Source organism: Ptychodera flava, chromosome 2 (genome assembly GCF_041260155.1).
Source record: "Ptychodera flava strain L36383 chromosome 2, AS_Pfla_20210202, whole genome shotgun sequence".
NCBI classification, from domain to species: Eukaryota; Metazoa; Hemichordata; class Enteropneusta; family Ptychoderidae; genus Ptychodera; species Ptychodera flava.
Genome location: NC_091929.1, coordinates 42762325 through 42789546, shown reverse-complemented (window position 1 = coordinate 42789546; position 27222 = coordinate 42762325). Strand labels below are relative to the sequence as shown.

At 37.2% G+C, this 27222-nt stretch overlaps 1 protein-coding gene across 3 annotated transcripts in view; it reads right to left on the bottom strand.

Moving 5' to 3' along the window:
- Nucleotides 1–13263: 13263 nt before the first annotated feature.
- LOC139121447 (uncharacterized) overlaps nt 13264–27222 on the bottom strand; it is a 35891-nt gene continuing 21932 nt past the window's right edge. For 2 of the 3 annotated variants that reach the window (XM_070686333.1, XM_070686324.1), the window contains 4 exons: nt 25538–25672; nt 24421–24489; nt 16735–16848; nt 13277–15652 (listed from right to left, as the gene is read on the bottom strand). In XM_070686333.1, the coding sequence (XP_070542434.1) occupies nt 15650–15652; nt 16735–16848; nt 24421–24489; nt 25538–25672 (321 nt within the window). In that variant the 3' untranslated portion in view covers nt 13277–15649. Of the gene's footprint in view, nt 15653–16734; nt 16849–24420; nt 24490–25537; nt 25673–27222 lie in introns of all 3 variants that reach the window. The other variant, XM_070686317.1, reaches the window with a different exon arrangement.

Here is a 27222-nt window from a genome sequence, read left to right as displayed (position 1 = left end):
ATGTATACTCATGTACGATATCTAGGTGCACCTAATAATCATAGCTGTAACATTAATATTATACGATATGACAGATATGAATAACTTTCATCAATCACCATCGTATCTTGGATGTTTACATTGGTCGTGTGAGTCCCATGCGACCTTTAAGCGCAGCTCCGACGACTATGTCCCTTTAAATAACATGTCTGGATCAAATGATATACGTATTCATCCAGTTAAAACAAGATCTGAAATAATCATTTGGCCATATTGTGTACGGCGATAGAAGAATGGCGTGCCACAAGTTTTTGAAAGCGTGTCGTTCAGATGCACTGAAAGAAATGAAAGTGATATATAAGCAATAAACCTAGTATGTCCATATGTCTAATGTATTGTTTTGCCGCAAAATATCACGGATTATTTACCAGTAATTTAAATGAGTGCCGGAGGCAATTTGAGAGTATCATGTCATGGAGACTTTCATTTTTGCTATTTAGTAAAGTAATGATAGAAATTTAAATAAAATGAAATAAAATTTAAATACAGCCATTCAAAATGTATTTACACAAAAGACACAAAAGTTTTTCCTCATCAGTGAGTGCTGGTAGTTTTGATAGTTTATATGAGAATAATTATTTTATGTTATCACCCGTAAAGTTAATTTCAAAGCTGGCCATTATCTGGCAGCAGTTTTCAAGATGTGGTCATGTTTCATTGTATTTGCTCACTTTCCAAAGTGTGTTATCATGCAGTAAGTTAAAAAATGAAAGTGCCGTAAGTGTTGTCTGCTTCGGTGCACGTGCCACCCTTCACTCACGTTATTGCATTAAACACATTCACCCGCGAAAAGTAGGTCCAGCGATTTTCGCAAATATGCGACAAAAAACAAAATAAAGACATCGTTTTATACTTTATTCTTTGACTTTGAAATTAAATATAGCCATACAGAGCATGACATTGTTGAAATTTGCAATCAAGTGAAGTTCGTAAAAATGTGGTAAATCACCACATTTTTGTCACCGGTGGCAGACATGAAAGCGGGAGAGAAGTGAAACGGAAGTGAGAGCGCCACCACTGTTTGGAGTGTGAATATCACATGTCTCACTCCGGAGCCCCTCTAAAGATGCAATGCACTATCTGTTAGGACGATAGACGAATTTTCAAAGAACTGTATTTATTACTAACACAAATTTCGGTGACGTCGAATACAACTGCTCGTACGTGTGATCGATGCAAAAGGACAGCCAAAAAACAAACTTACAGTTTACCGTGCATCCTGCATGAAAGTCCGCAGTCTTCTAAAACTTGGAAGTCCGCCTCATTGAGAGTGTTCTAACGTCCTTGTAAACACTGACAATGACATAAAAATGACGTCTGCTCGATAACATATCGATAAACTCGATAAAAACTACAACAACACAGAAAATTCGAGAAAACACATGGCAAAAAGGTTCCCTCATCTCGTGAAAACACGTCTCATTGAAATCACAGATCCTACAATCCGCCAGAGAGGGCGCTGCACTTAACTTTCGTCGCTCCACTATCACTATCCACTACTTAGGGACCGTCTCAGATTGTCGCAGAAGTTCAAAAAGCGAAATTTATTCGTTTAGGGCGGAGGGGGTGTGACCTCCATTCAATTAGTGAACTTCACTTTCGCACTTTTATTTTGTGATCAAACGTTTTCGTGTTTTATTTTAAATTACAGAAAAATATGCACACTCGTGCCAACAACTTTGTAACTGTCTCTATCTCGTTCATTCCCAAAACACAATTTACCGATAGTAACATTGTATCCTAAACCTTTCATTCATCAAATTATTCAAAGACAAAAAGTATCATTTTTTAAAATGTGCTATCTATAAGCGTCTGCTCTAACCACTAGATTTCTTTATTCTCACTTGTTATGCACCTGGTCATAGTCGTTTTAATATGATTGAACACGCTTCCCCCCCCCCCCCATGTCGAAGTTTCTCGCCGGAGTGACTCTAGCTATATGTCTACCTGGTGAGGAAAAACCACCATGTAAACAGACTGATATAACCGAAGCCCAAATTCGCTGTAAGGAATCAAAGCAAGTGTCTGCGACAACGCAATCAACAGTCAATGTATACTGGAACGGCCAGAACTGGACCAGGTTTCCTATAACAAGTGAGGGATATCCTTATATGGTAAATCGCCTGAACCGTATGACGATTTCTCTGATGTTAAGGTAGCGGTAAAGGCTGTTTTTGCACCAATTCTTTTCTCAGAGTTAATGTCAAGTTTCAAGTGTTAGAATCAAGATATTTAGTTCAAATTTTCAGGATAACTCCCTTAGTTAATACTTTCTCCAAAGAATATAAAAATTGTATATTTGTAGCCATGATTTGAAATAGACACCAATCAATATTAAAATTTAATTTTTCATATTTTTTTACATCTTTGAATTTATTAATAAATTAATATCACCAAATTAGTCATAAATATGTTGACACTATTAATTGCAAGATTTGTACGGCAGGATTGTAAATAAAATTTGTTTTTATGATTTTACATGGGTTTACATATCAAAAAATTATTAAAAATTCTTTCAAATTCAAAATGTGATTTTTCAAAAAGTACTTCAAATACAGGAAAATTGTGCCATACAAATCTTATCTGTAACCTTGTTAATAGGCTGTAAAAATTCCATGTCCATATCTCATTTCAAAGGTTGGATTAAATTGGTATAAAATTATGTAGGAAAACTGTTATTCTGTCAAAAATGTTGAAAACAAGCCATATTTGCACCCCTCTTTTGAAGTCACAGAGCAGTCTTTTTGGTTAATCTCACTTTTGACACCTCTTTGACACCCAAAGAATCTAAAAATGCATTTATAATAGCAGTCACGCATTCTGAATGCAAGCACTGCCTTGTCAAACTTTCCCAAAAAACAGTAAAAATGACTTTCCCTTTTCAAACATTTTTTTTAAAAGCTAGGGGACCTCTACCATAGTTAATACACTAAGGACTCCCCAACTTCCTCTTATTTGGTCAGTTTTTCAGAAGTTTCAACGGGCTATAACTCTGCAATACCTTTGTGCCCAAATGTCTAGTTTTTTGTATTCCACAGAGACTGTTGACTACTTTTATGTTTTAATAGTTTTATTGAAGTTTATAACTGACGCTCTAGCCTTTACCGCTACCTTAATGCATTTGCAAGTGCTGGCATTAGGGCATTGCAGACCAAGCCTCGGTTTGTTTAATGTTGTAATGTGGCAAGGGAATACGTCTTTAGTAGCTATAGCAAAATGCAACATTGTACTCTCAGGCAGACATGAACATTCGCACTTTTGAAGTTTCGTTTAGGGGAGGGGGAGGGGGTTTTGATCTAAATGAAGAAATTTCGTTTCTTGAACTTCTGCGACAATCTGAGACGGTCCCTTAGACTGCACCCCCTGGCACTTTACTTTTCACAGCGGCAGTTACTGTGTGGCCAAGTTACTGGTGCACCTTGCAAATACTTCTTGTGTTATGGCACTCTAGCCGTATGTTTACATACACGTACTACGTACACAACTGATAGAGAAGGACCTCCGACTTTTGAAGCGACAGGGTTATCAAACGATAAATAATCTTGATTGGTAGCTTATACTTCTTCAAAGCGACCGAGCATGTGACATGTGTTGATCAGAAGGTGGAAATCTTTTGCTAGCTCACCTCAAGATTGCCCATCCACAACTGGCAAAAACAGTTGCACAAACACAAATTGCAGATTTCATTGCCGACAAAATGCAAACTTTAATATTTCATCGTAATTTCAATGTGTCACATGAAGATAATTCCTGGAAAATTGTATACCAGTTTCAAAGGTATCGTACAAGAGGTTTATTAGAAAACACGATTGGAACTAATTTTGGATAATTGGATGGTGAAGTAAAGTCATTTTAACCTGCACATTTAAGCTTATCTACTTTTCTTTATAAGTTGCACACTTGCTTTTATGAGCAATTTGTTATATTGCAACATTCTGCTATTTGGCACCTACACTTTTGTCCCCATCAAGAGACCTAGCAGCTGATAGAGATCCGCAGTATTATGTAGACGGATGCGCTATTTTGCGGGTTGCGGGCTGCGGGTTGCGGGCATTAAAAAATGTGTGATTTTTGGTATCTTTGTCGCTAGTAGTTAGAATAATTGCTAAAATAGTATCTTGATGTATTTGTTTATGGAATAAAAGCCGTGAACTTCTTGAATAATGCTTTTATTTTAGCTTACATCCGGTAAAGCGCCACCAACGTCAGAAAAGTCCATTTTCCATCCAACATTCGCCGTTGCACAGCGCACTGCCGATCGAAGCTTTCGAAATGATATGACTGAACACGGATGAGTGATAATATGAACACAAGACAGATTTCACAACAACTCGCTATATTAAATTTTTATGTTATGATTAGGATTAATAGTTTAAAAGTAAGTTTTGGATCCTTGACAGCACAGATGAACTGGGAGATGAACTTCTGCAGTTTGTTGAAACTCGACACGCCTAATAATTTGTTACTTTTTCATAGAATGCCAGGGTGTCTGTAAACGTTGTAACTAGCCATAACGATCAGTAACGACCAGAAACGAGCAAAAACGACCTAGAACTAGACAGAACGAGCCAATAACGATCCGTAACGAGCCAAAAAAATTGATTTGTCCCTAAGTTAAACTACAAGGGCATTTCCCGCCAAACTTAGAAATCACGCCCTCTATGACGTTTGGTATTGCCAAAAAATTCTGCAACAGTGCTCATACAGTGAGCAATAACGAGCTAGAAATAGAAAGTACGAGCCAATAACGAGCAATAAAGAGCAAAATAAAAATGATCTGTCCATAAATTGAACTTCAACTGCACTTCCCACCTGTCCTGGAAATCCCACCATCTACGACATGCTTTGTACAATCTCGAAACCTCTGGCGGAGTTCGATTCTGACCCGAGTAGCGACCTGGGTAGCTTAAGTTGACATCATAGGACACTATTTAGCATGCTCAGAACTGTGACCCGGGAGATGCGAAACGAACGACATACCCGATCGACCCTTGTAAACAAACATGGCAACAGAGTTGAAAGAAAATTAATTTTGCATAATCATTTTGAAGATTTTGATGAAGACTCAGACCCTAGTATATTTTTTGATATCGGATAAAAACTGTCATGTTTTTAATCGATTATTTTATCAGCAAGTCAGGTCTGCATATTATTTTCTATTCGTCACAGCAACATTTTGAAAACTCCGATGTGATGCAGAGGGACCATGTTGTAATAACGTTTTGCATATTTCTTATATCGCCAGCTACACACGTAAACGATGTGCAATTTAAGAGCATAGAAACTTGGTACCTTTCACTAAAAAATTACGGGAAATTGGCAACAGCTCAAGTCAATAACTACAGGTAATAATATTATGACTTTTATTTGCTGAAACTTACGTAAACATGTAAAATATATTTATTTACTTCATCTGTTTGGCGGCCATTTTGCCGAGTTGCAACTCTACCAACCCAGTTTCCGACGAGGGAGAAGCCCGAGTAGGGTTGAAAGGTCAAATGACGTAATTTGCGTCATCAGAGTAGCTACGCTGATTCGTTCGACTGCAACTCGGGTCACTACTTGGGTTACAATCGAACTCAGCCTCTGTGGCAGTGCCCGGGCAGTGCTCAGTGAACACGTGGCATACTAGTGAAGCCTGATGAACATTTTTCTAATACAAAGAAAAATTCACATTTATTTATGTATTGTTGATATAAAAAAGACAGAAAAGTCAATTCCCAGAGCGCACATAAACTTGAGCGCACGTAGTATCCGTTTTGCATTCATGAAACCACATTTGCCTGAACTCTGACCCTTGCCGGTGATCATGGTAAGGGACTGGAAAGAGATTATGAGGGGAGGGCCCCATTTTAAAAATAAATCCGGAGTCTGTTGGGCAAACCATTGATAAATTCCCCGACAAACAAGCGATATCCCTACATTCATTTATGTTTGATAGCTTATATATGTGTAACGCCCCTCCCTGTAGAGATTTTATCTTGAAGCGTCCCTCACGTGGCCAAGGCGTGTGAAGGTCATTGACTCAGATCGTACGAGAAGCAGATAAGAGATAGTGTGATAGTTTAATTAATTATTGGTTAAGATTTCATTGAGAACAATCGAGAATGGGATATTCCATGGTGTGATCTTATTTAATCTTAAGAAACAATCAAAGACTGGCGGGAAAATTACCACGTGATAACTTTTGTAATTATGTAAGTTTGAAGATGTATTTAACTTTGTAGAGAGCTTAGACTGAGACTTGAGATCAGACCGTTGACAGTGAACGACACGGTCGCCATCTTGCAATAAAGTACAAGGTGTCTTACAATCTACATCTTGGTTGTCAGCTTCAGTTACTGAAAGCATTACGATCCAGACTGGTACCTCTCAACTCGTAATTCCCCTAACTGCGAGCGCAACATATGTACTTTATAGAAATTTGGAGGTAAGAAGTGCATATGTGTGCAGGAAATATGATTTTTCTCTAATTTTACTCAAGCTGTTGAGCTACTATATGGCAATCTATGAGAAAAGCATGGACTCTGTTGCGATACAACACTGACTATGTCTTTGCATTTGTAAATGTTTGTCAATTACAATGTGGTGTTTGGAAGTGAAGATGCATGTGAGATTTAAAAATTGATATGTTAATTTCGGGTCAAAACTACAACCTCACTACACATGTTAACCCAGGCTAAACTATAAACAATTTTTCCCTTACAAAACCACAGTGGAAAGAATCAGTCCCCTGGGGTGGGGAGGGAGGGTTTTGTGCAACTGTTTACTTTATTTGATTTTATTTTGATTGATTTTCGAAGGATGAAGCTATTCTTTAAAAGGTTCATGATATGTTTTTTTTGAGCACGTACATTGATGTGCGTCACTATTTTTCATGGAAACACGTTTAAAGTTCACAATTCACCATTTTGTCCTCAGCGTCATGTTGAAAAACAACAGCCCTCCCATCTTATAATTTCTTTTCTGTCCCTTAGTATGAGTAATCCATTTGGGAAAAGATCATATTTTTGGGGCTCTTTATTGCCCCTTATTGGCTCTTCTATCTTGTTCTGGCCCCTTATTGCTCGTTATTGCTCGTTACTGCTTGTTTCTGGTCGTTATTGACCGTAATTGCTACAATGCAGCTCGTTACTGGTAACGGGCTGCACCATTCCAAACATGCCGTAGAGGGCGGGATTTCCAGGATTGGCTGGAACTGCGCTTGCAGATTAATGTATGGACAGATCATATTTTTTGGCTCGTTATGGCTCGTTATTGGCTCGTTCTGTCTAGTTCTAGGTCGTTATTGCTCGTTACTGCTCGTTTCTGGTCGTTATGGCTAGTTACCACATTTACAGACACCCTAGAATGCCATGCCCTTCTCACACTTCAGATTAGTTCAACCGCCGATAAAAGCACATTTTTCAGAATCGTTTTCAATGCCGTTTAAAATTAGTTTATTGTGGTGAACACGATAATAGTCAAAGGAAACTTTTCATAGTCACGCTGGATCAAATGCATATGGAACGACTATCATACTGCAGGTGCAAGTCATAGAATACCTTCATGATATTAGATGATACACAATTATTGAGAGCTGCATAACACAAACTTATCCAAAAATATTCCTATTAGATCGATTCCTGAAAATAAGTCAACGCACCGGCGTGTTTTCCCGCTGAAATTCTCGCGTTAGCGGAATGTCGTTCTCTTCGGTCGCAACCTCGGTTGAACCGAAACAGCAAAGTAAACTAAGTCCTTTGTTGTACGTCTTTTCTTTTTAAAGATTTCATGAAAAATACACGGCATTTAAATACCAATCACTTCTACGCTTTTTGAAGTCAATTTTTTCTTACACATTGCATTTAAATAGGCATTGTTTAATTTTCTGTATGTGTTGCCCTAAAACCGAATTGTGAATAGATGCATTACAAAGAATTTACTTGCTATGGCCTGATACTAGAAATGTAACAATTTTCATTCCGCGATAAGTGGCGACATTTCCGAGGCGCGAATTTTTTTTGTCAGTCTGGTATTTTTTTTGTCAGTCTGGTATTTTTTTGTCAGTCTGGTATTTTTTCGCACTCACATCCATGGCAAGAAGAAAAGTGATTTCAGATCCCTGGCGTGGCCAGGAAGCTCGGAATAAATAAATTGGTCCTCGGAATCGCCGCTTTTAGTTTAGCAGATTTTGATTTTTTTAGAAAAATGACGTATTTTCACCCACTTGGTTTGGTCTACTTATCCCTGGAAAACAGACATTGCCAACTACGACCACGTCTTTTCACTATCATATACATTCTAATCCATATACATGTATCATTTCGGATAGCCTGTTCAGTTCGAAAACAGGAACGGCATGTAGTCCAAAAAATCAAGTTTACAGCATATATGTTTTCAACAGCCTTCAAATGTACAGTATTATGTTAAAATACACCATATAGTTGTGTTTCATTAATTTTAAGCATCTTGACATGATGTTGAAATGTGGACTTGGCAGGAAAAGGGATAGTGTACGATAGACTTGATCATGATTATTGATAATAGAACCTTCTAAAGGTTTTATTTATTATATACTAAATGCCATATTACATATATTAGAAATCTAGCCACAGCCCGCAACCTGCAACCCGCAGCCCGCACTTTAGCAGATACCTTATGTACTGACAAACTTTTTGTGACATGTGTGTCGATGAAGAAGGTTGAAATCTTTGACAGCTTACTTCAGGATGGCCTGACCAAAATTTGCAAAAAATAGCTGGAAAATTCGGAACATATTATGTTAAGATCATTCTTTTGAATTCCTGTAGCCAGTATTCAACTCCAACATTGTCCACACTGCTTATGAAGTAGTACTAAAATCCATCAAAAGATGAATTGCATATTAAATGGTTTGTTCCACAATTCGTCATCCCACCACGCTCCAAATTCTCGCTAGGATCCACTTATGAAATACTCACCAACAATCCGCCATACTCTGGTACACAAAGATGATCAAAGAAGTAACAGTAATTATTGATTGCCACAATCCCTGCGTAGATTAAAATACCTCCTAATAGAAGTGAAGGCAATCACGACCAACGTTGATGATTTAACAGGAGGCTTTGCATTCTTGTCTTCAGGAAGATTGTCATCAAGGGGCACTTTATCCATCTTGTCTCAATCTTTTCTCACTATCGATTTGCCTTTGCCAACGAAACATCTGTCTGAAGAGAGAAAATGGGCTGTGGCTAAATATACACCCTGAGACACTTTGGGAAGTCTTTCACATGACGTAAAAAAATTACTTTGGTTTTTTTTACAATTTAAACACTCAATGTATTATCGGTACGTTTGATGTACGAAAAGATAAGGTTTATTAAACAACACAAAATTAGAATCAATCCTACAGCTTACATTGGTGTTGGCGTAAGTGTCTCAATAATCAATTCGAAACACATAGTCAAATTCTGCCATATTGGCTTACAAGGCGGATTTGTGATGACGCATCCTTAATATGCAAAAATAATGTTTTTCAAATGTTTAAACGAGATTTTGGAAATTAATCTTTCAGGAATGGTGAAGATGGTACCTTGATATCATCGATGTTCTGTAGGAAACTACTAATTCAGTGAAGTGATGAGGGGTACAACCAAATGGCAACGATAATATAGATGACATTTTTCTGATTATCTATCGGCAGCGGCAAATTAGCATGTCTATTGTCATATGGCTTGCATTGATTTGTGGCTAAGCTACACCCTAAAGTGAATACTTGACAGCGATACTTGTTCAAGTAAATATATTGGTTTCTAAATTGTTCAACAATTTAAACTGAAAATAACGTTTCTGCCATGATTTTCAATCGTCTTGCTTTTATTAATGTGATCTTGTAACATTTTTATATTTAAAGCCATTTCAGTTACGCCAATTCTTCAAATTTGCCTTCTGTTAGCGTTATTATTTCAAGGACAGGTGGAGCAAATGTTCTCAAAATTCGAGCCACGGATGCTGTATTGCTATACATGAAAATAATATACCTTTTGCATACGGCAACAATATCTACATACTTGTTCTAGATTTTAGCCAAATTTTATTCTCTCCCATGCATAGGTATGCCTTAGTGGATGTTCAGATAAACTCATGATTGAAGTTTTTGGCTTAAGGTAGAATGCGCCTCGGACTCTCAAATTTATATAATTCTTTTCTGATCTTCCACTTGTTGGGACTCATTTTAAAGCTCTTGGAGAAAGAAACACCTTCATCGTCTCCGTTTTTCGATAAATTCAAAATTTAAGTTTCCCCTAAAGAGTTAACACAGGAATGGCGGCCATTTTGAATTTCAAATATCGCAAAAATGTTGGGCACTTTGTTTCGCTACTTCCGAACTTTGCACGGTGACTCCCGATTTTTATTGTTGATTTGGTGAGAGAATGGTTAAATGTTTCCTTGAGGAAAAATTGAGCAAAAGTTTGAGTCTTTCACTTTCGAGGTGCCTGCACCTTAAGCAATTTTCTGATAGCTCATGGAATACCTACTCGATTCGTAGAGATTAACCTCTTTCATACTGATGGTCATTAGAGAAAAAGAAAGGATACCTTTCATTTTGTAATCTGTCACTTTTTCCTAAGGATAAACAGGTTAATTTGGACGATAAAATATTTTGTAAACGTTCATTTTTTTACAAAATATTGTAAGCAAAATTTAAGTGTTTAATTCGGACAAAGGGGAGAGTACTTTTTTCCATGATCCTTCTCATTGAGTGTTGCATTTCATTTGTTCCCTATGAGTTTGGGTTTACGACAGTGAACTTTGCCAATGCCAAAATCTTTTAAGAATATGGTGCAAGAAAAAAAGAAAACACTATCATATCAGTTGACATGTTTGTATGCTCATAGCACATAGCAGTTGGCGATTCAAACAAGACTTGGCTCAGGCAAAATAAACACAAAAAAATAAATTTCTGTCAGAAGTGAATTTGTATACCTATTATTGTTTTATGATGGTCTGTCTATGAAAGGTCGGTTGCCAGTGTACCCTGATCAGTAGAACAGCTCATCGAACTGGTTCAACCCCCCACCACAAAACAAACACACATTTTGACTCTGATCAGCAAACATTTGCGAGGATTTCAAAGTAACTTTGGCCCTTAACCTTTATTTTTGCACCAGTAAACTACGCGGTGCTCAAAGGATCCACATTACTAGATAAGGGTCAACAAAGTGGCCCTGGGATCTTTCATTATTTAGTTGGGGGAGGTGTCCTTGCTATCACATAATATTACCTTTTGCCTATATCCATGACACATACTGAAGTGTCCTTGACGTGTTTTAATTACTGAGTTGAATTTTTTTACTTGGACACGCGTTGGTATCACATGATGTGCACGTGCTATTGATTTAACACGTACACACAATCATCCAGACTTCAATCACATATTATTTTGGTTGATTAGACAAATAGACCGTTTTTTCCACAATTATTAACCAGTACAACATTTTGTGCCAATATGCAAAGTCCACTAGATTTGTTGCTGCATCTGTCACTGCCGAAAATGGCGTGATGTATGCAGTACAAATGCTGCTGTATAGATCAAAAGTAGGCTATACTCAGAATTAGCTGAGTATAGCATATCGCTGCACTCAACACAGCGTGTTTTGCTTAAAATCGCTTAAAATTACTTAGTTTGCAAATATCAATTCCATTTTATTTGTTAACCAAAGATTAAAATATTGGTTTGGTTCACCGTTTAGCTTATAAAGCAGTCACAAGTTGCATGATAAAAAAGTGTTTATTTATGCAAATGTATGAAAATCACCCGATTTCCTGGCTTCTCTTTTCTCCCAATTTCAAGATTTCCAAAATATTTAACTCCCCTCTGAATGGGTCAAATTTTCTGAAATTTTCACACTATGTTCATTAAATACTATAAGAAAAAGGTAATTTTTTTTGGCAATAAAATACTTACAATTTGAATAAGAGGTTTTTCAATTTTGCTAATCATAATTTTAATCACTTTCTTGAGTGTCAGTCTTTCAACCCATGCCATTTTAGAATGAGGATAGATAATGGAAAATAAAATAATCGTTTTTTTCTACATACACTCTTGTTTCAAATGAAACATTCCATTTCAGAAAAAAAGTGTCAAGTTTTTGACTTATTTTTTAAAACGTATACCGAAATTGAGGTATTCTGACCAAAATATACACCCTCCTCATTTTCCTAGTAAACTACTCCTACCATACTTTAGATTCTCTGCTTTTGAAAATATACAGTATAAGGTGGTTTCCTTGTCATCTTAGATGAGAAAAAATCCTTTGAAAAAACTGTTTGCAACATGCAGCTCCACCTTAACTTTCGTCCACTGTACAAGCCATCAGGCAATGGAAAGAGATGGCATCTGGTAACATTTCTACAGGTACACTAATTTCATTTAGATTGCCCAGTGGTAGCTCTGTAAGACTAAAATAGGCAATAAGATTTTATAAAACTGCATATTTTTTTTATTCTTGTAGGCACTTGTAAACTGGCTGTCTGCCCTAACAAGAAAATATTTGTACAAATTAAAATGTAGGATCAGCAACTTTGGTTACAGTGGTACATGAACTCAAAATAACAATAAATGGCTGAGAATGCCAGGGGTCAGTGACACTATGAATAGACAAACTTAGCTTTAAATCATCATGATGTATTCATATTTCATTTTCCATAGATACATGAATGAATACCAAATAGAGGTCATGATAATGCGTGGCCCTAATTTAACTGCACATTCACGCAATTTAGGTCTAACAATCACCCAACCTAATAAGTAACGAGTTATTTTTGTTTGAAAAGCAGTGAAAAGCTAATGTATCAAGAATTGTTCCCTATAATTCCACCACCTACTGTGATAATATTTATGTAGAGTTTCCTGAGGACATGTCACCCAGGTTATTGATGAAAAGCCATAACTGAATACTAATTTAAAATGAGAATCCCTACATGTATATGGATCAATTACACAAGGAATTGCACTATATTTTGAAGAAGAACAACAACAACGAAATGAACAAAATACACTTCTTACCTTTTTCAATTTTTGACCCTGTTAGAAGTTTCAGGTTTCACTACTGGTCAGTTAATAGTAAACTTAATATGACACTAACAATGCTTTAGTGTTGAAGTAGGTGTTATCATCGATCATAGAAGCACCTTAAAATACCTTCAAGGCCTTCCAGCTGCAACTTTGAAGGTATCAAATAAATGCTATTTTCCACATTAATCTAATATTGTGAGTTTTAATGTAGCTCTTCCATTCTGTTACATACCCATGTTAAAGAAATTATGTATGTGCTAACATGCATAAAGTAATTTTCGATCTTGTTATGTTTTATGAGAATGACAATAGAATATTGTGTAACAGGCTAATAATCTCCTGTTGGACGTGTGGTATGTGAGTATTCATATATGCAAATTATGTCAATGAATAATGTCAAAGTTTGCAAATTTGACGATAATGACAATAGAATATTGTGTAACAAGCTAATCATCTCCTGTTGGACGGTGTGGTATGTTAGTATTCATATATGCAAATTATGTCAATGAATATTGTCAAAGTATGCAAATTTGATGATAATTATCCATTTTCTATGGAGTTATTCATCATGTATCCAGGATCACACCCAAGATATGATGAACAAGATAAGTAAATGAAAATATCTGTACAACATTAACTTTCTTTCAACAATGACCCTCTATGAAGCACATAAAGGGTAACAATAGAAATACAAGCAGATTAAACATATACCGGTACATATCTTTTATTTTATTCTTATATCTTATAATTACCAAATTACATCTGCATGATAAGCATTTGAAGTACTGATTCCGGATTTACTGAATTTTTGTTGTTGTATTCACAGAAATTTCTCAACGAAACCGATATGCAGATGTAATTTGTGACAGAAAACTACAATGATCATTGAAGAGTATGTTAACACAAATAAATTCAATGTTCTGGATGAAGTGATCTATCTTTGTTTGCAGCAATAAATGGTATTTTTAGTAAGTGAACACTACATCAAATCTATTCTGTTTATAACTTTTTCTACATTGGTTTAAGGCTGTCAACAACTAAGAAATTTTGTAAACCATACAGTGTATTTGCAGTCATCTACCATTGAGAACAATAAAATTATCATCATGCTTCATATTTGTGTTTTAAACTGCAGAGAGTGTTACGGCCTTATATGAAAATTACCAATTTGACAAATGTCACAATTGTAAAATGTATAATTGTGCTATTATCAAGACATTAACGTAAATTGTGTGCATTCAGACATTCATGCAACACAAAACACTGCTGGATAATGTACTCAAGCATATTTTCAGGCTAACCACATTTGATGACAAACTCACTGCACTATCCTCTTCCTCATTTTTCTCCAAAAACATATCTTTCCAGTAATACCATACATGTAACTATCACTTGGCAAAATATCAATTGAAGTACATGAATGACATGCAGGGAAAGAATGATACTGACAGCATAACAATTTTTTGTCACAAAATGTCCGATAAAAGCCAAAGGCACCCTTTTCTTGACTACACTGTAAATGCTTGAAAGGAATACTACTAGAGTACTAGAACATTGCTACTGTACCACACTAATTGTACAATTCACACTAGTGATTTTTAATTTCTTAAAATATTGTTTAACCTACACTGTCTCCAAATTTGATTTTTCTCAATTATTTCAGCAAAATTATCACATGACAATAATATTGTATTCACCTGGACAGACTTTGTCTGTTGTAATATGACAACTTGTGAATATCTCTGAGGCCGCCCTGAACACAAAGGGATTGCCCATATAATTTGTTATCCGTAGGGTGTTGTTTATATTCTAATTTCTCGTGTCATGTTTCAATATGATATCTTTCCAGATGGAGAAACAGATTGACCATAGTCACAATCATATCTAATGAATGTCCACTTGAAGACTTAATGCGCCTTATGAAACAAAGTACACTCATTCGACAGGAAACATCCAGTTTGAATATTTGTCTGACAAAAGGTAAATGATCTAACCAGAGGTAAAGTCAGAGAAATTACATATCCAGATGGCTCTAGAGTTTCATGGTGTACATTGCTTCCAGTATTGGACCAGATGAAGATCAATGATACCTAGAGAGCCACATCAGACATGTACAGAAAGAATGACAGGGCAGCATGATAAAAGTAATTAAACAATACTAAAAATGTTCTCTGACAAACAATAAAGGATCAACGCACCTAACGTATACTTAAAACCACACACTTGTCAGTACTGGCCTATGTAACACTAAATCAGAAACAAAGTAAACTGTAAATCATACAGAAAGACTTTTACAATATTATTTTATAACTGGAGTAAATACAGCATCTTCTACAATTTTAAATTTTTTGTGCTGATTAACAATGCTAAACCATGCAATGTTCAGGTACTCATATATTCTCTGGATATCTTTGTCAATGTCATGACAACATGGGCTGATGTCAAAACACTTGTCAGTTGTTCGTTAGTTTAGTCGTGGCATATCATCTTAGTCCAGTAATGGTGACGATTCTGATGCATCCATATCAACGTCACCTCTCTGGCTCTCGATGTCCCTAGAATCATTGCCATTTACTGTGGACAAAGCACACACATTAATGATGAAAATGAGAACGTTACACTCTGCAGTCATACAGTACAGACCTTATGGCCATAATGCTATCTGACAAGGTGTGTTGTAAAAAATAAACTGACGACACTAAAAGTTATCGTGTTGCTATTGTCCAAAAATCAGATTTTCAAATCAGAAAGCTGTTCAACACAATTTGATGTACTGCGTTTGATGCCTCAAATCAGCAAGTAATAAACTATCCATAATGAACTTCAGGCCTGAACTTGAACCCCTATTGGTATATACAGGTAGTTCAAGTATGTTACCAGATAGTCAGGCCTGAAAGGGTTAATCAATTTTCTTTTATAATGAACAAAAAATCAGGGGTCACTATGCATATTTTGATATTAACGAAACAGGCTTCCTAAATTTAGTGATATTTGAAATTCAAAATGGCCGCCCTTTTCCTGAGAAATTTAAATGTTTCATTTGTACAAAATTAATAGAGTGAAAACATAATTCAGTCCGCAGGCTTTCAACTGTATGGGCAAAAGCAATCGATGAGTGAGGATTGTAAAAATTTAACGAATCAAAAACTATCAGCAAGATGAAATCTGCTGTATAAAAACTAAAACATCGTGATCTGTTTCACAGACAACTGAGTTAAAAACTTGTGAAGATTTATTTGGGCTTTAGAAACAAGTAAAAAATAGTCACTTAAGCATCCTTTTTTAAGTGAATGCATGTATTTGTCTTTTCATTGGCTAATTCAAATGTCACTGATTAAAACTTTTCCCTTTACTTAATATATTTACAATTGTAATGGAATTCAAAAATGCTAAAAAGCATGCAGCTAATTCAAAATGTTTTACAGGATCCAATGAATATTACCCTGAAGAACTAAATAGCGGGAAATTAAAGAAGGCTGAAAAAATTGAAATGGTTACTGTAATAGAAATTATTCTGATGGAATACAAATCCCTTGGTCTAACATCTTCACACTAAAGAAATTGATGCAAAACTTTCCAATTTCCTAAAATATTCAGGTATGTGAATTAAAAGATGACTCCTGATTAAAGAGTTCATGATACTGAATTCTGGTTACCTTTGTTGTGTTGGTTGGAATCATCGCAACTATGGCATTGCCTTTTTCAGCCGGTACAGTCTTCAAAGGAATTGGCAAAGTTATACCATCTGGTTGTCCAAGATAGATGTACATCTGGGATTGAACACAAAATTACACATTTATATTTCTATCCAAAAATGTTATGAGATCACCCGTGAGGTGAGTTGCACAATGCTATTGGCATGAATTCTCATTACCTTAACTAGCTTTTGTGTTGTGCTAGGGGGCAAACAACATGCCATTGAATTGCACTGTGGGTAGAAAGTGGACTTCTCACCACGGAATAGTTTAAAATAGTGATCTGAAAAATATTTCTAACACTAATTATGGCGCGTAATGCATGCCAAAATTAACATCCGTTTTCTTACACCACCGACCGAATTTTTCCACTAGTCATCCACATTCGGCTTGGCGATTTCTGAACCCACTCACTGAATTATTCAAGTGGTTACCGATTTCTGAACCCACTTACTGCATCCTTCACGTGGTCAGCGATTTCTGAACCCACTCACTTATATTCAAGTGGTCAGCGATTTCTGAACCCACTCGCTGAATTATTCATGTGGGCAGCGATTTCTGAACCCACTCACTGAATTCTTCACGTGGTCAGCGATTTCTGAACCCACTCACTTACATTCAAATGGTCAGCGATTTCTGAACCCACTCACTTACATTCAACTAGTTAGCGATTTCTGAACCCACTCACTGACATTCAAGTGGTTAGCGATTTCTGAACCCACTCGCTGAATTCTTCACGTGGTCAGCGATTTTTGAACCCACTCACTGAATCCTTCAAGTGGTTAGCGATTTCTGAACCAAGTCTCTGAATTCTTCAAGTACTGAACTCCCTAAGCTCAACTTCATTAATTTCTACTTATGACACGAAACAAGACCCCTACGTCACACAGCGTCATGCCTACGTCAAATGTCGTCACAAAAATTGTGGTGTCAATTTTTACTAGCATGCTAAGGGGCGAAATTAGCTTTGACCTCTGAGTTTTACGTCGACAACAAGTGCGTTTACGTCAACTAACACACTCCATCAGCGGATTATTTTTATTTTATTTTTTCTTCCTGGCCTTAAAGCCCCAGTATTTCTAACTTTTAACCTTTTTTGTTCGAAATTACATGTTATTCCCTTTCATCCATCGTGAAATGTTGTTCAGTGAAGAAATAAGCCAAATTTGTGCTCATGTAGTGACATACAAACGCTAAATACTGCCCGATCGAGTTGGATTGCCGCGCGGGTTTGTTGACAATGCACATGTATACGTCTTGCAGCATGCCTCGCACGAGTGATCGCTCGCATGGAAGTACAGCTCTCGTCATCGTACGGTTTCAGAAAACGACAATATAGTAATTGAATATCGTAACTCAACTAAGTTAAAACAAGGAACGTGCTTTGGAAACGATAGGAAATGTTCTTAACGTATTTTAAGACCTTGGGATAGTTCAATGTCGTATAATAAGAGGCTCTCATCAGCCAACAGTCCCAAAAAATTCCTGGGGCCATGCCGCGCCTTGTTGCGGATCCGTAGCCCTACCACTTTCTTTGCTGGTTGTGTTGGGGGAGTGGGGCCACTCCCCCAACACAACCAGCAAAGGGAGTGGTAGGGCTACGGATCAGCAGCAATGCCGCGCCCTGCCCGGGCAATCGTCAACGGTCGCTGGCTGAATGATCGCGAATGATTTTATTTTGTTCTCCTCTGTTCAAATACGTACTGCTACTGTGTTTCAGAGGATACAGAACTTTGGGAGAGGAGGCTGACATTCTATTCTGGTACAATGTGTGCGTTATATACGGATTATTCAAACTGAAGTTGGCAAAGCCCGATGCGCACCCTGCACAAGGTCACACTGGAACTCCCGGTACCGATGTAAAATCAAGACGACACTGTATGCATTTGGCTCACTTCTGTAGGCAAATAACTATCAAAATTGAGTAACTTGAAGTAATAAAATTCAGCTGATTGTCGTTTTAGCAGCAAGGTGATTGCGAAATCGAAGCAACAAATTTTGGCAATGCATGGCAGCCTATGCAAGCGAATGCAAGTGAACGCGATGGCCTTTGACAGAAAGTAGGGAAACCGTCAGTATTTACGACCTGATGTTACAATCGATAACGCAGTAACTAACCGATAACGTATCAAAACCGACATAGTTGTAAAAAATTACCGATAATGTAGTAAATCAACCGATAACGTAGTAACGAATCGATAATAACGTAGTACATTTTTCTATTCGATAACGTAGTAAAAATTTACCGATAACGTATCAATGACCAAGAACGGATTAAATCACTGATAACGTTTCATGGGGGAAGATATATGTATATATATATATATATATATATATATATATATATATATATATATATATATATATATATATATATATATATATATATATATATTACTCTGATATATGTTAAATAAAAAGCAAATAAATATTTTACAGAAGAATAAATATGAACTACATGAAACCGGGCAAAAACTGCAAGTAGCTGCCACTACCAGCAATACTTATTATGAAACAGAAGATAGTGATGATGAGAATGATATCGTTGTTCATGTACTCAATGGCACCAGCGACAGTGAAGATGAGGATCGACAGTGGTGATGATGATGTCGCACAGTAGTTTTCTACAGTTGGGACCAGAGGTGGAAGGAGAGGCTGGGTCATGGAGAAATGTTCTCAACAGATATCATTATTAGTGCACAGGATCTAGGCAATGTTGTAAATTCATCCTTTGTATTATCACAGAAATGTACATTTTAATTGACTTCGTATTCAGTTCAACAACCATTTTGACATCTAACCATACCATAATGACATGTTACCCATCCAATTAAACAATACTATATGGTCAGAGACTGGTTATTAGGTGAGCTTTTATATCTACATTGTGTTACATGGGCTCAGGTTAGCCTAAATTTCCGTGTTAGGGATCGAGGGGGGTTACTCAACTTCATCATGGTTGGCTGGGGTATGACTTAAAATTTCGGCGTTTCTAATGTAATTCCTCCGACCCCCATGCCGTAAATAATGACGGCTCCCTAAACAGATGTGTACGCCTGAGTCAAAACGACCAGGACAAATTAAGCACGGCTAATTTCTCTGCGAAATTTAAAAGCAACAATGAAGCTACAGCTAAGTAATTTACAGACTCTTGGCTTTTGATGCATCATTTTTTTAGCTTTTATACCTGTAAAAAGACATTCTGAATACAGCGGTAAATTTCCTCCCAACGTGAAAGGCGAACAGGCGGGCATTCTGCAATGGACGCTATCAACTTTACCTTGCTGCAGGCCCCACGCCAATCTCGGCCCGGCCCCGCTGCTCTTGTACAGACTGACAGGACTAGTAGCCGGCCAAAGGGCCAAACGCATAAAACAACGCCGAAGTGTAAAATCCGTAGGTCAGAACCATTGATAATAAATTTCCAGAACAAGAGATGTTTACAAGTTTTGTATTGATCACTTCATCTAGGTTTATGTGAACGACTTTCTCATAGAGCTGTGTGTATGATTGTCCCGGGCATTGTTTGGGGGTAGCGCCTATCGACACGATCATCGTGTCTATAGGCAAAAAATGCTTTACCGACGCGATGATCGTGTCAATAACGTATTTTTGTAACGCCTCTCCCTGTAGAGATTATATCTTGAATCGTCCCTCACGTGGCCAAGGCGTGTGAAGGTCATTGACTCAGATTGTACGGGAAGCAGATAAGAGATAGTGTGATAGTTAATTAATTATTGGTTAACATTTCATTGAGTACAATCGAGAATGGGATATTCCATGGTGTGATCGTATTTAATCTTAAGAAACAATCAAAGACTTGGCGGGAAAATTACCACTTTATAACTTTTGTAATTATGTTAACTACGAGCGCAACATTTTTTCTTACCTATCGACACTATCATCGTGTCAATAAGTGTGTCCTTCTTTACTTATTGACACGATGATCGTGTGTATAAGAAGCATTTTCCGCCTATTTGCACAATGATCATGAAATAAGCGGGAAAATCTTATAATTGACACGATCATGAGCCTTTTTTACGATCATCAAACACAGCAAAAAACAGTAATGTTAATGCCTCGTCGGGCAAGCAAATTTACTTTAATGTGTATCCGCGCACTTGTCTTCCTTACAGCTAAAGGCATGATACTTTGTAAATTTAAAGTTCTGAATCTCCATCAAAGATCAGCGGACATTGTCAAAATGCAATGACTGTAACGAGAAAAGAGAAAAAATCGGAAAAAAGAGGGTGAGAGAAGAGAAAAATTACAAAATAACGGAAAGAATGAAAGAGAAAAAAGAAAAAAAATTGTTCATCCGGAGTGGGATTCGAACACACTTGCTGGGGGGGGAGCATTCATCCGCACACCTCGTGTTGTTGTATGTTTGAAGCTGCAATTTTGTTTGTTATGTTCTCGAATTCATTTTAGGGGGGCAGTTTGAGTCTCGAAAAGTGAAAAATTGAGATCGCGACCACGATTTCATTGGTTGTTTATTATGAAACAGCAAGCGATGTCAGCAATTCAATTGTAAATTGAACACGTGGGTCTAAGGCTAAATATGGAGAACACACTTTTTGTCACACGAGGAAACTCTTTCAACACGAAAGCCGTACATTTGAGACCATTGCAAAATGGTGACATAAGTGTACAATTTGCATTTAATCGCAAGTTATCATGATTGTGTCGATAAGGTGTTTTTTCTTGCTTACCAACACGATCATCGTGTCGATAGCCAGAACATTATTTGGGGCCTGCCTTACCCATGGACCGAATATTACGTCCATGCTTAGCGGTACGCTATAGCTCACTCCGAACGTCTCTCGACTACAGCCTAAGCAAATTGTGCAGATATATGTGTCATGAATTCTTAAACAACAGAATCAAACCAAGAGGTTAGTTTACTGTTGAGCCCGGTGTGCACGGGACGACTTTGCAGTGAGGCCGGCCGGGATCTCTCTTGTGTTCGAACTTCTACCATGCCTGGAGCGCCATTAATGTTGTGCTCGCATCTAGACGGTAATTGTACTACGGTAGTCCTTATGGGGATTAGATACCCGTTACGTTTGATATTATTTGGAAATACTTTAAAATTTACTAAGTAAGACTTTTATATTGTATTCAAGATATAATTTGTTCCTTTCTGAGCATTTTCAATTACGTCAACGATATGCGAAGTTGATGGGCTGTACATGTATTGCCTATCCTGTACATATAAAGGTCTTACATTTTGTTGAGTCTGTTCTTCTACTGTGCAATTCTAGCATTTTGAATTGTTAGAAATGTAAACCTTCAACAGTTATCGAACTTGTGAAAAAGTCTTTAAAGTCTAAATTTAAGGAAGCCTGGAAAAATGCCTTGTCAAAAAATAACAAATTAAATGTATACTGTAATATTAAAAACATGTTTAAATGTGAAAATTATCTATCACTTGTTAAGTCTCCATTTCACAGAATTGCTTTGACAAAGGCAAGAATTTCTGACCATACTTTTGCAGTAGAAATTGGTCGTTTTAAAACATTCCAAGACATCTTAGACTTTGTACCCTTTGTCATTCTGGTGTTGGTGATGAGATCCATTGTATTTTATTATGTCCAAGTAAACCAGCACAAACTGTACGATCAATTTACTTTGAAAACTTTTTTAACATTCAGAACCAGCTAAAATGCTTTGACAATGATTCTCTTTTTAAATACTTTTTGTCATGTACTGACAGTTGCATTGTTCATGTTGTTTGCAAAATACATGAAAGAATTGTAACGGATTTTCAGACAGAAAGTTTAATCACTTCTGAGCTAATTTAAATGAAGTGAATCTGAAAACTTTTCAGTGTTATACATTTTCTTCCCCTTCTCTTTCTTTCTGAGCCAATGTCATTATTGTGAACACGGATAATAAATAAATAAATAAAATACAGCGTAGCCCGGCCGTACACCAAATTTCGTTTGAGTAGACGGAGCAGAAGCAGTCCCGTCATTTATTTTCAACGAAATTTTCATAATACTGCATAATGGAAAAAACGACTAGTTCAATGATTACGATGGTGAAATATTGAATTTTTATTTATATATGTTTTTCTCTCTCAATTCATTCAGCAAACTTGATCTCCGTACCGTCGGTCACAACGTGCAATGCAGTGCTTAGCTTAGTGCAAAGCTTACATTACAATCGACTGCCTCCGTAGTTGTTCAAGACGTTTGTCTGCACGGCTAGGGGCTGCTCATTATATTCGGAACAATCTGTGCACACTTACATATTTATATCTTTCCGGTATTTCGCCCAACTTTTGTGCGTCTTTAGCTGAGTCTCCAGTTTCGATTGGCAAAACCTTTTCGAAGAGCATAGGTTTCTATGGACGCCACAGTAAAACAAAATTTGCGTCACAGTCCCTCTATCCATAGAGGGACTGCGCTTGCGTAGCACGCACGGTGGTGTCAATTACGTTTCGTCTTGTGTGTCAAGAAAGCCTGACTTCTGGTCCGGACAAGAAGTCATTTTTCACTCCTTTTACTGTTAATTGTACACGGGCGGGCTTGGCGTGCGAACCATGCGATTCAGTATCAATCACAGGCTCTAGAGTCAATGCAGGCGAACCGCTAGCCGTCACTGATACAATAAAAATCAATTGATTTTTATTGTATCAGTGACGGCTAGCGGTTCGCCTGCATTGACTCTAGAGCCTGTGGTATCAATGACTTACTCAGTAAAGATTCATTTTCGGGTCACATCTTCCAAGCTTTGATAAAGACCCCCTAGCGTAATGGTCAGCCACCTTAAGAATCCGTGAGTGAATTTGACGAGTCTCTTTTTGAGTGACCGGATTATGATAGAAAAAATATCAAGTCTGCTGGGGTGCCTAGCGGAATGAAGGCGAGTAGCTAAAGGATGCGGTGAGTTGGTTTAGCAATCGCTGACCACTTGAAGGATTTGGTCAGTGGGTTCAGAAATCGCTAACTAGTTAAAGGATTCAGCGAGTGAGTTCAGAAATCGCTAACCACTTGAATGTAAATGAGTTGGTTCAGAAATCGCTAACCAGTTGAAGGATTCAGTGAGTGGGCTGAGAAATCGCTGACCACATGAAGAATTCAGTGAGTGGGTTGAGAAATCGCTGACCACATGAATAATTCAGCGAATGGGTTCAGAAATCGCTGACCATTTGAATGTAAGTGAGTGGGTTCAGAAATCGCTGACCACGTGAAGGATGCAGTAAGTGGGTTCATAAATCGGTAACCACTTGAATAATTCAGTGAGTGGGTTCAGAAATCGCCAAGCCGAATGTGGATGACTAGTGGAAAAATTCCGTCAATGGTGTAAGAAAACGGGTGTTAATTTTGGCATGCATTACGCGCCATAAACTAATGGAATTGCTGCCATGGCAAAAAGTTCTGCTTGTTCATGAATGTAACTAAAAACATTTCTCTGTTCACCTTTTAGATGCTTCTGGTATTAAATTCCTGTACAAAGAGAACCTAAAACTTTAATTTTGTTTCTGTAATCTTGTGTGTTTTACCTGTAGAAATCTGCCATATTGAAAATCTGATTGACAGCCTGAGAATTTTTTTTATTCACTTAGGTGGCACAATCATATTTAAGGTCATGAGAAGTAACAAGCAACTGTAACAGAAATTACATGAGCAAACACCATACCTGTGGAGGCTGGCAGCATGGTATAGCTGATTTCCAAAACCCCTTCCAACATGATTGCATGCTGGAAGTCTGTAGAAGAACATAATATTATCATCAGTACAGTATATCCTCCTTAACCCTTTTATGGTAAACGTTTACTTGAGTCCCCAATAATGGTGCATTGCATCACAAACAAGTGACAAAACCATACTGCATTAAGGTAGAACGCACCTCGGGGACAGACATTCGGACTCTCAAACTTTTACAATTCTCTTCTGATATACCACATGTGGGGGTTCGTTTTAAAGCTCTCGGTGAAAGAAAACTTTTCACCGGCTTAGTTTTTCAAAATTCGAAAAATTTTATTTCTCTCCATAGAGTTAACACAGGGATGGCGGCCATTTTGAATTTCTAATATCGGTAAATCTTGGGTAATTTGTTTCTCTAGTACCAAAATTTGCACGGTGACCCCCTATTTTTATTCTTGATTTTGAAAAAGAATGATTGAAAGATTCCTTGAGGAAAGTTAGAGCAAAAGTTTAAGTCTTTCACTTTCGAGGTGCATACTACCTTAAAAAAAATTTTAGGCAACAGAAGAAAATTTGCTTGCAACTTTTATAGACTGATTGTTTGTACTCCATTTCTTACATAGTCAGTGTCCAGTTTTCTTTTCCTGTTAGTGAATGCAGAACAATAAGGTACCATATACATACTGGGTATCAAAGCCATGATATGGATAAGTACAAAATTAAGTCAGTTTCTACAGAAGAGCGATCCTGGTGAGAAGTACAATGCAAGTCAAATGTTTAATTCACAATGGACATCGTGACCGTCAGGTCATTTTCAAACGGACGGTTGACAACATAGCTAAATGTACACCTCACAAAGATCCTCAATGGTAACTCATTTCCCATGTTCCTATCAGGCAGGTTACTTTTCACTTTTCTATCTCATCAAAGAGTAACCTATCCTACGCATGCAACCAGGGACATAATTCCTAAAATAACTGACATCTCTCCTGTTTGACTAATAGGCAACAAAGGCAAACTTTAATGACAGAACACATTTTGGAAGTACTGGTTAGTTCCTCTACATGTGTATGTTTAGTGAATATTAAAATCGAAACATATGTACTCACATTGGCCTGGATGCAGCATCCCTGGTTCCAGCGGCAACAGAGAATCCCGCTGCAGAGAATTCCATTTATGAAGGCGACAACTCCCTCGCATATAGCCATCATCATGATGAAAGTATCGACAGCTTGCTTTTTCTGCTGCATAGAGCGAAAAAACAGACGTGTGTAAAGTCAGTACAAATCAAGAGTGGCAACTAGCATGAACATTAGAGCCAACCAGTGTTCTAACTGAGGCTTATTTGTGCACTATTTGCAAAGTGTCTCCGACTGCCCTCCCAGTGGAATTTCTAGTTTAATGCAACTTTAGTTTCATCATTTTGATCAGTATTAGTTTTGGTAACAATACATCAGTATTAGTTTTGGTAACAATAAACATAAACAATGGGACGGAATGCGATCTCAGTGCTGATTTTCCCTTTTTGACTTTTAGCGCTCGTTGGTGGTGCAGTTGCTACCTACACATTGTATGCGTACGCCTTCAGAGTAGGCAGTGACTATGTAACCAGATTTAACTCGATAAATGATGATGTATGCAGAAGACGCAACATGGCTGCCTCTGAGGTCTCCGTGCCTTTCGTCACAAAAGTCTAAGATGCGCATTCACTCAAAACCTGAAGGGGAAAACTGGAGGCAACAGAATTTTATTTTAGGTGTGAATAAATTTTGACTTGCAACTCAAATATGGCCAAGCATATGCATCAATGTTACAACATGTCTAAATTCAATTGACCAAATCCATAAATTTCTGTTCAAGAAAATTTGCTTCTGACAGTATGGAAAGATGTTATTATACTAAAGTTGACTGCAGAAACGGAAAGTGATATTAAGCATGGAAAACTGATTCTTGTACAGATGTGATGGTGTGATTATTAAATCTTCCATATCAATGAGTAGCTCACATTACTTTCTCAACAAATTTGATCAATTTTAGTCACATTTCTATTGGTTGCTCTACTCGTTGTAAACTTGGGCTAATATGCAGCGCCTTGGAAGCTTTTAGCCAATTGGTTGGCTGAAACTTATTTTCTTATTGACACATATCCCTACAGCCAATCAGGCGGAGACTAAGCCCTAGTTTCAGACTTCTTAGGTTGCTGTAAAAATGACTAGTAGCAATCAGATATATAACCTTCCAAGTCCCTGCACATTGCCAGAACTTTTGATGTTATTCAGTGTGATGCTGAATACTTTAGCTGGTTTTTGCAACATATTACCAAGATTAAGTAGACTAAACCATTCTCAAACACCTATGCTGTTCCCAAGTCACTTTATCAACTTTTTATGTAAAAAAATTTCTGCAATCAGTCTTTTCTCTTCACACAAATGACAACTCTCAATTTGTGCTCTACTCATCATGAAAATGTGCAGACTACAATTTAAAGGACAACAAAATTGGGGTTTGAAAATCTGACAAGAGGTGATGATCAAGTGATTGCATCTCATCATTAGTTAATCCTCTTTCTCCCAAGTGGTATTTATTTCTACGGTTTGTCTATGGAGCCTGGTAGAAAGGATTAACCTTCACTTCATGGAAATACCGCTATGTCTAAAGATTGAGTTGTCCTCAAATAATAACATGTTTGAGCTTTGCTTTTTAAAGTTAACGGCTATCATGGTTTTGAATGAAGAATTGCAAAGGCATCCATTGAAAGAAAACTACAAGTATTATGCCAGCCATCTTTTGAGCT